This window comes from Arachis hypogaea, chromosome 18, assembly GCF_003086295.3.
Source record: "Arachis hypogaea cultivar Tifrunner chromosome 18, arahy.Tifrunner.gnm2.J5K5, whole genome shotgun sequence".
NCBI lineage: Eukaryota > Viridiplantae > Streptophyta > Magnoliopsida > Fabales > Fabaceae > Arachis > Arachis hypogaea.
Window position 1 is genome coordinate 111,408,940 of NC_092053.1, and position 10,547 is coordinate 111,419,486.

General features: G+C 35.1%; 1 protein-coding gene across 3 annotated transcripts; it reads right to left on the bottom strand.

The window, feature by feature from the left end:
* Positions 1-1,256: 1,256 nt before the first annotated feature.
* LOC112771589 (uncharacterized) lies at positions 1,257-4,531 on the bottom strand. 3 transcript variants are annotated; one of them, XR_003187117.3, is made up of 3 exons: positions 3,813-4,531; positions 3,560-3,689; positions 1,257-1,453 (listed from the first exon to the last, which is right to left on the bottom strand). XR_003187117.3 is itself a non-coding variant. In XM_025816371.3 (3 exons), exons 1-2 carry the CDS (start codon positions 4,262-4,264, stop codon positions 3,586-3,588), a joined length of 522 nt encoding a protein of 173 aa, XP_025672156.1. In that variant the 5' UTR covers positions 4,265-4,474; the 3' UTR covers positions 1,257-1,453; positions 3,560-3,585. The 3 variants fall into 3 exon arrangements, 1 of the variants encoding a protein (XP_025672156.1); XR_003187116.3 differs by having other exon boundaries at positions 3,560-3,726; positions 3,813-4,478; XM_025816371.3 differs by having other exon boundaries at positions 3,560-3,655; positions 3,813-4,474.
* Positions 4,532-10,547: the final 6,016 nt, after the last annotated feature.

Sequence of the window (10,547 nt, forward strand, 5' to 3'; positions counted from 1 at the left end):
ACCAAAAAAAATATTTACTATAACTTAAATTCAAAATTCTTATTTAAAAGAAAAAAAGTTTGTCCCCCACTTCACCAATCCAATGTTGATAAATGTCTCACTGTTTACTTTATAATTGGAAAATATAATGAATTTTACTTCCCAAGAAATTTACTACTTACAGCTCAAATACGTATATTTTATATGGCAACATCATCACGTGCCTAACCACATGACCTTTCTGTCACCATTCCATTTTCACCAAATCCTAAGGTCAGAAAATGTCATAGTAGGGTGCACCCAAATAAAGGTTACACAATGGCCACATGATCCCAACTATATGCACCGAATCCCAAACTAGATTTTTCACCATTTTCACAATTCTTCTTAGAAAACATTTGAAGATACTTGACTCAATGCCACTGTTGAAATCTGATGATGAAAGATGATTAGTTAGCATATGAAAAAAAAAATAGCATATGAACTTTTTGGTTCTTTTTTTTTTCATAGTCAATTAATATTCACATACATTCTCTTTTATATTTTCAAGGCTCTAACTCCTTCTCACTAACCATCAATTTATAATTATTCTTTTTCGGTTTTAAGTCTATTCCTCTTCTAGCCCCCCTCAAATTCAAAGAATCTCTTGAAGTAATTTTGAGTTTACTCTTAAATCACTACAAAAAAAAAAGGTCTATGGTCACGGTAAAAAACCGTGACCATAGCTAGTAAAAAGGGTGACCATAGATCTATGGTCACGGTTTTGGACCTATGGTCACGGTTTTTTACCGTGGCCTATTCTCTCGTGGCCATAGGTCTATGGTCACGGTTTTTTTATCTATAGTCACGGTTTTTATGGTCACGGTTTCAATTTTCAAAATCTGATACTTTAGGCGACGTTTTTTCACCGTGACCATAGATTAATCTATGGTTATGCGTAAAAACCGTGACCATAGCCTTATCTATGGTCACGGTTTTTCGCCATGACCATAGCCTCTATGGTCACCCCACTTTAAAACCGTGACCATAGCCTTATCTATGGTCACGGTTTTCACTGTAGCCATAGCTTATCTATGGTCACCCCTCTTTAAAACCGTGACCATAGCCTTATCTATGGTCACGGTTTTTCGCCGTGACCATAGCTTATCTATGGTCACCCTATTTTTAAATGGTGACCATAGCCTATTTTGTTTTATGAAATCTAATTTTTTTTAAAAACATAATCACATCCCAAAATGATGATAATCACAAAATAAATCTAAGAATGAGAAATTCAATAAATCTAAATCATAAAAATTTTATTAAAAAATAAATATCCATTACAACACTAATCAAAATAAAGTGCAATTTATCCATTACATGTAATATCGGATAAAGTCTCTTATTAAAAAGTAAAGAATATTCGAAGTTGTTATAAACGGTGCCGCAGAAACTAGTCAACTCCTGTTGTCTTTACCAGTACGAAAAAATTATCCTGTACACAAAACAAAGCGAAAACAAATTTCAAGAGAAGGTAAAGAACATTCGAGAATAGGAAAACAAAATAATCAATTAACAAATACTAATCCTAAAAGAAACGAAAAGAAAAAAGCATTCCCTACATAGTTTATCTCCATCAAGATACAAGAACTTAGAACCCAATTGTATGAAAGTAATTAAATTATCCCAATAGAAAAATGAAAAAGAAAGTTTGCATGAAGACTCTAATTTTTCTTCTCTTAGTTGTACTTCAAATAATTAACACTAACACAACCAAATTCCATATAGCAGTCCTTGTTGTTTAATATGATTTCAATAAAATATAATAATCCGATGATGATAACTTTGTGTTGAACTATATATTAAGTATTCAATTTAATTCTAAAAGAATGCAACATTAACTTTTACCTATTTTGACACTCATAAATTACTAAGAATAACTTAGAACAATTTCAGTTATACATAAAAACTTATTAGAAGAAAGGAACGTACAACATTAGTGCTACACTGATACAATTTCACAAAAAACTTAAATTAAAACTAATTAAACCAATAACAACAAAAATAGGAGTTTCCTTGGACATTTCAACTTTCAGATCAGAACCCATTTCTTAGAAAAAGCCTTGATGCCAACAATATATGTAACAAAACAAACAAACAAAATTTGGATAAGAAAGAAACATTAAACAAATCGCATCAACATTCAATTTTTTCGTTAATTAATAGGTAACATCATGCATAATATCAGACCCTGGAATCTTAATTGAAGGATACCATTTAACTAAAAATCAATGTGAGCAAGCATCATAATGCCTTACAACAACACAATTAGGCGAAAAAAGGAAACAGAATATTCAGCACTTACATCATAAACCAACTTATGTTAGTAGATATTATTACATAAGCATAAGCATTCTAAGTAATACAAGCACTCGAACATAGTCTTTCTAACTCTTACCTATTTGTACGGACTCAGATTCACAAGGTCAAAACCACAAATCCCAGATCTCTGAAATCCCTTAACATGAGTCACCCCTTTTACACACAGAGACCAAACCCAAAAAGCTCAGATCTTTGACTATGGTAACACACAAAACAAAGAACCCAAATCTACCCAGTTCTCAAAAAAGTACACTTTTTATATAAAAAACAGAGAATGCTTTCTGGGTATGACAAATGTGAGTGTAAATCTGATAAATCTAAACTTTCAGTGGTGGTGGATGAGAATTGAGAAGAAGATTAACAGTTTTAACAACAAATACACACACATGATAATAGAAACTTGAATAAGCAAAAATATTTTTAACAGTTTCAATTCGATTAAAATAAAATATTGTTTTACCAAATCAACAGAATTCTTAATAATCAACATATTTTATAGCCATATAATTTTAGTAATTTTAAATTATTTATAAACCCTCAAAATTATTGTTTCAGTTAAGAAATCAATTTTAAGAAATCAGTTTAGAAATCCAGGCTTAATCTGTTTTTGGTTCATCAACCTCAATCTCCACAATTCACTAAACTTCTTTTCAACAACAATCAGAACAGCAAGGTTCTCAACCCATTCAATTTAGCGACCAAATTTATTGATAATATAACCAAAATTTACAACAAGCACTCATTCTCTATTCAGAAAACAATCACAATCAAACCATCATTACAATAATTCCAGACCCAGCACAAGCCTAAATCAATTCAACACTCAACACAATATTATCCAGTCAAATTAAATTAACATATCCAGTAACCAATGATTCTCAAACAAGTTTTCAACAATATCCAAATAAATCTCAATTCCACAACTAAATCAAGAAGTCAGCATAACCAAGAATTCGAGTAATTAATCACTTTCAAACAATTAAATCATTATTCATAAATCACAACCTCAAGTCAAAATCAGTCTCAATACCACACCAATCACATTTTTTTACAACCTCAAACAAAGCTTAATTCCGCCAATTAATCACTCATAACAACAAAACCAAGTTGATTTTTATCGATTAATCACACAAAACATTCACAAATTATTTGCAATTACTCACTAAACTTCATTGGCATTCATAAATTTAAACAGTTAATTTTAAAATAAATCCCCTACCTTAATTAACCGGAACTCGAAGAAATCTATAACTGCGACAAATTCCTTTTTTCCCTATCTCGCAGCAGCAGTAACCTCACACAGAACCAGCAACAGCTACAACAGTCCCAAAACAGCATCGACACCAATACTAGTTGTAACAGAAATTTAGAAGCAAAGTGGCGGAACTAAAATAAGAATATATGTGACTATGATTAGAACAAGAACATGGCAGAGGAACAAGTTTGAAGCAGAACAAGGATGAGAGGGTTACAGTTTCAAAAATGGAGGAATCGGAACCAGAACAGCAACTCCGGTGTTCTTCTCCAGCATCAAGGGCAACGTTTGGTTCACCACCATCAGCGGCACACAGCTCGACGGCGGACTCCACCCGCGGTCATGGTGGCAGCGGCGGGGCAACAACGGCAACGACAACGGCTCCTCTAGCTCGCGGTTCCTTCTCTCCCTTCGCAAGCTTCCTCGGCGGCGGCAGAAGCTCCGGCCACGGCGACGCGACGTGGATCTAACGGCGATGATGTGCAGCTCGTGATGATGGCGGCGATGGCTACACGGCGCCGGAACAGCGACGGGAATGGGTGACTCGGCTGCAGTAAGGAGGCAAGGCGGCTGGGTGACAGCGCTGCTTCCTCTTCTCTCTCGAATCACTATCTCTCTTTCGACCTTCCTCTCTCGCGCATGGCTCCACCGAGAAGACGACGGCGGCATCAAGACGCGGTGGCGGTGCGGCAGCAGTTCCCCCTCCTCTCTTCTCTCTTCCCCATCGCAGCCTCACTCTAGGATCGATCTCTCCCTTTTCTTTCTTGCTTCTAATTTCTGTTGCTGTGTGTTGGTATGTTAGAAGAAAGGGGAAGCATGTGGCGGTGGTAAGTGGCAGTGGAGATTAGGGTTTTATGTGTGTTTTAAAATTAGGGTTAGGATTGACACTATTGAGTATTGAGGTAATTTTAATAAAATTTAGGAGTAGGGTAAATTAAAAATTAATTTTAGTCCAACACTAATATTTATAAAAATATTATATTAATTATTAATTTATAAATTTATTTTTAAATAAATATTTTAATTCAATAATTAAAAATAATTAAATTAATTTTTTTTAAATCATAAAATAAAATTTTAAAATTTAATTATTTAAATTAAAACAGATAAAATATTTATTATTTTTTAATTATTAAAATTTTAAATCACTAATAAAAAGATACTCAATTAATATAAAAATCTCCGAAAATATATTATGAAATAAATAAAATAAATTATAAATAATTTAGTTTTAGGGTTTTTGACGTTTGTTTTTTTTTAAAGTACAAAACTTAATAATTATTAAGTTTAAATCATTTTTTAATTTAAAATTAATAATATTCAATTTAATTTTTTATTTATAAAATTAGATTTAAAATTTTAATATTTTAAGGTAAATCACATAAAATTTTTATTAAAATTTAATTATTAAAATTTTTAAATTTCAAATATATAAAATATTTAAAATTATAAAAATATATAAAAAATCGTGACCATAGACCTTTTTAGGTCACCCCCCAAAACCGTGACCATAGACCCCTTTAGGTCACCCCCAAAACCGTGACCATAGACCCTTTTAGGTCACTGTAAAAAACCGTGACCATAGACACCTTTAGGTCACCCCCAAAACCGTGACCATAGACCATTTTAGGCCACCCCCAAAACCGTGACCATAGACCCCTTTAGGTCACCCCCAAAACCGTGACCATAGACCCTTTTAGGTCACTCTTTTTTTAAAAACCGTGACCATAGACCTTTTTTGGTCACTATAAAAAACCGTGACCATAGACCCTTTTAGGTCACCCCCAAAACCGTGACCATGGATCCTTTTAGGCCACCCCCCAAAACCGTGACCATAGACCCCTTTAGGTCACACTCCAAAACCGTGACCATAGACCCTTTTAGGTTACCCTTTTTTAAAAAACCGTGACCATAGACCCTTTATGGTCACTGTAAAAAACCGTGACCATAGACCCCTTTAGGTCATCCCTCAAAACCGTGACCATAGACCCTTTTAGGCCACCCTTTTTTAAAAAACCGTGACCATAGATACTCTATGGTCACCATTTCCAAAAAAACCGTGACCATAGCTTTTTTTTTGGTCACGCTGAAAAACCGTGACCATAGAGGGTCTATGGTCACGGTTTTTTATCGTGACCAAAAAAACCGTGGCCATAGACCCAAAATGTTGTAGTGAATTTTTTAAAAGCATTTAAAGACAAAGATTTGGTACAAATATCAACAACTTGATAAAGTTCTGGGACATGTATAATATGCAATTTTTGTTGATTAACTCTATCCCGAACAAAATGAAGATTGAGCTCAAAATATTTGGTGTGGCTATGCATAATCGGATTTGCAAATATTTAGACAGCAAGAGCATTGTCACAGTAAATCGTAGGGGTGCCATAGACAGGAATATGTAACTCATGCAGGAGATTTTCAAGCCAAATAATTTTCGTAGAAGCATCAGCAACACTGCGAAATTCGGCTTCTGTACTAAAACGGCTGACGGAGTATTGCTTCCTGCTAGACCAGTAGGCCACCAAATTTTCACCAATGTAAACACAGTACCCAGATGTTGAGCGCCAGTCATCCACATCAGAGCCCCAGTCTGCATCAGCAAAAGCAAAAATTGGAAAATGAGAAGAGGGATGAAAAATAAGACCCTGGTCTATTGTGCCGGAAAGGTATCTGAGGATATGCTTAACAGATTTTCAATGAGAGATCAAGAGTTTATGCATGAACTAGCTGACTTTGTTGACAGCAAAATAAATATCAGGTCTAGTGAGAGTACAATATTGCAAGGCACCAACAATAGACCTGTAATGTGTAGGGTCATCAAATGATTCAGCACCAAACTGAGATAGCTTTTCAAAAAGTAACATAGGAGTTAGATCAGGTTTCGAATCATGCATGCCAGATTTTAACAACAAATCTTTGATATATTTGGCTTGGCATAGAAGGTAAGAGTCAGATTTTAATTGAAGAGCCTCTATGCCAAGAAAGTAATTGAAGGAACCAAGATATTTGAGAGTAAAAATGTGATGCAGTTTAGTCACTATAGATGTTATAACTGAAGAATTGTTACCTGTGACTAGTGTGTCATCTACATACACTAATATATACACACTATAAGCACTATTTTGTAAGCAAAAGAGGGAAGGATCAAACCTGGTGCTCTTGAAACCGAATTGAGCAAGAGTTGAAGATAATGTAAGATACAAGGCACTAGGAGCCTATTTTAGGCCATAGATGGCCTTATTGAGTCTGCAAACCTGAGAAAAAGGATGTAAAATAAAACCAAGAGGTTGTGTATGTAATATAGACAGTTTCATTTAGAGTACCATTTAAGAAGGTATTATTAAAATCATATTGGTGAATTGTCTAATATTTGGAGATTGCAATAGTTAAAATGACACGAATGGTAGAAGGTTTGATAACGGGACTGAATACTTCAGTAAAATCTATACCTTCAACTTGATAATTTCCAAAGGCTACTAACCTAGCTTTGTATCTCTTCACTTCACCAGAGGCAGATCTTTTAATAGCATACACCTATTTTGTCCCAATAACCTTACTATTAGATAGAGGATCAACCAATTTCCAAGTCTAAGTGCGTTGTAAAGCATTCAATTCAGCAAGCATAGCATCTTTTCAATGTGATAAAGTTAGAGCTTTCTTAACAGAAGAGGGTATGGTTTGAAGATTCTGAGGATCAGAATCAGATATAGAAAGTGCGAATTTAAAAGCCTTTGGTCTAGAGGAGGCAGATTTGGATCTAGTTATCATAGGATGATTATTTGTAGTAGAAGAATTTGGTTGTTGAAGGGGCAAATGAATTTCAATGCCAAAGATAGGGATTGAAGATGAAGAGGGTGGAGGGTGAGATGAATTTGGATCAGGTGGAAGAGATGGAGAAGATGATATTGGGTTTGAAATACAAGGATTTGTTGGTGCGTCTGCAAGATGGTGAGTGTGAGAGGAAGGTACTTGTGAATGGGATGAAGAAGATCCAGAATGGTTTTCAGTAGTAGGGATGTTAGAAGAAGAATGCAGAACAGGCATAGTTAAAGTTGTATGAGAAAATTGTGCAGGAACTTGTTTAGCAGTGTGTGTATGAAATAATTCAGAATAAGAAAAAATTGTTTCATCAAATAGCACATTTCAAGAGATGATAATCTTACCAGATTTAGTTAAGCATTTGTATCCTTTATGATTTGGAGCATAACCAATGAACACAGCAAGATCAGATTTGAAAGAAATTTTTTATCATTGTATAGTCGTAAATAAGGAAAATACCCACAACCAAAAATCTTGAGAAAAGAATAATCTGGAGATTTTTTATGTAAAAGTTCATACGGAGATATAGCACGAGTGGTAGAAGATGGCAATCTGTTTATGAGATAGGTTGCGGACAAAAAAGCATCATCCCAATGAACAAGGGAAATAGAAGCTCTAGCTAACATAGACAATCTGATCTCAACAATGCGTCTATGTTTTCTTTCAGCCCTCCCATTTTGTTGATGGGTGTAAGGGCATGAAAATCGATGTTCTATTCCACTTTTAGTAAGAAATTCTGTAAAAGAGTGGGATAAATATTTCCTTCCAGGATTAGATTGCAAAGCCTTAATCTTAAGACCAGTGTGATTTTCAATTTGAGTCTTAAATTGAACAAATGCTTGAAAAACCTGAGCTTTAGTATGTAGCAAAAAATAGAGGTATACCTAGTAAAAGCATCAATAATTGAAACATAGTAGCGAAAACCATGGAAAGACAGATTTAGGGGAGGACACCATACATCTGTGTAAATCATGTCAAGAGGCTTATTGAATTGAAAATCATCTTTAACAAATGGTAAGGAATGCATTTTTTTCATACAACAAAATCTGCACAAAGTATCTGTTTTTATTGAATTTGATATAAGTATGTTACATGAGTTCAAGATTTTCTTAACAACTATAGAAGAAGCATGACCTAATCTATCATGCCAAACAGAGAAAGAGGAGCATTTCGCACCAAACACACGAGGATCATCAGAAACAGATGGTGAAAAAGAAGAAGTACAATCAAAAATAGGTAAAATAGAAGGAAAAATGTGAGCTACATTGCTGGAGGGAGATGAAAAAGTAGCACAAGTCAAAGAATCAGAATCAGTTGGAAGAGAAGTAGCAATTGAAACACGATGAAATTGATATACACCATTATTAGGCACTCCTTGAAGCAGGATCTGATGAGTGCCATGAGATTTAACCACACAATGATTAGCATGAAATTCAAAAAAAAAAAAACAATTGTTATCTTGAGCAAATTTTTGTACGCTTATCAAATCTTCAGACATATCGGGAGCATGAATTAAATTTCTCAATAAAAACTTTTGATTCATATCAAGAGACACCAAATAACTATGACCAATGTGGGAGATACGTGTGCCTGTTCCATTACCTAGCATAACCTGATCTGGACCTGTAAATTCTGATGCAAAAAGTAAGTGTGACTGATCAGGGGTTATGTGATGTGAGGCTCCCCATGTCCGGAAACCAAGAATGTTCAGAGAAATTTGAAGTAGTAGCCATAAAAGATCGTGGATTCTGAAAATTGGACGGGGTGGGAGTAGGAACAGGGGGTGAGTTTTGACCAGAACCAGATTGAGGAAGAAATTATTGATCATACCGGTGAAAGCATGAAATCACAGTGTGACCAAACTACCACAAAGTTGACATTGTGGTCTTGATGAGAAAGAATTTTGAAATTGTAATCCTCTACCATAACCCCTAGTAGTTCCTCTTCCTCTTCCTCTTCTTGATTGAAATCATCTACAAAAACCTCTACCAAATGATGTTTGAGTGAAATTGGATTGTATATGCCCGAGTTCAGTTTTTCGAAATCTCTTAAGCATATCTTCATGCACAAGAAGCAAGGATTCTACTTCCAAAATGGTGATATAATCAGATTTTGACAAAACAGAAGAAAGAAACAGAGAGTAGTCTTCGGTTAGCCCATCAGAGATGGCATCAATGTGCTCATCGATAATAAGTTCATGACCAATAGCAGCAAAAGCATCTACTACTGTCTGAATCTATTTGAGGTATTTTGTGGCAGATAATCTTATTTTCTTGATGGTTTTAAGTTTGAGTTTTAATTGTTTTACCTGAATCTTGGAAGTGTGAGAGAAATAATCTTGAATGCGCTGCCATAATTGATAAGCAAAAGCACAATTAAGCATCTTATTCTTGATTGACGTTTCCATGGACGAGAGTAACCAAGTCATCAAGTAATGATCTTTGGCTTTCCAATCTTTGTATGCTGTAGATTTAGCGTTTGCTTGTCTCTCAGCCTCCATTGAAAATTTTAGAGGAATTTTTTCTAGAATCAGATGATCTTCGAGGGAATTTGCGCTAATTGCATGAAGAGCCAACTGCAGCCATGTTTTGTAAGAGTTCTTATCGAGTTTATCAAGAACAGGTATGGAGTGGAAGTATTTGTTGGTGGAATCGATGGGTAATGGAATGATTTCAGCCATGAATCTGAACAAACTCTGGCATTCCGAGAGATGATTCGGTGTTGTGGGGAAGGGCTTTCTGAAATTTCAGAACAACAGGGCAGAGACGATCGGTGACCAGCGAAGTGACACGACGGAGGTGAACAGGGGCAACAACAGTAAGTGAAGTGAGGGCACTGGTAAGGGTTGGCGTTGGTGACCAAGAAGAGTAGATCTTTCACGATTGGGGGCTTTTCAATAATTCCAGACACAAAGAGAGTAGATCTTTCATGAGAGGTAGACGATTACATGCTTGAAAATTGACAAGTCGCTCCGTAACCTTTAAAAAATGATAAATCGTCCCTGTCTATTTCTTCCAATAGACAGAGGTTGATGTGTCTAACGGAAGAAATAGACAAGGGCTGGTTTGTCTAACGAAATAGTCAATGTATCTAATGGAAGAAATAGATAAGAGCCGATTTGTCATTTTTT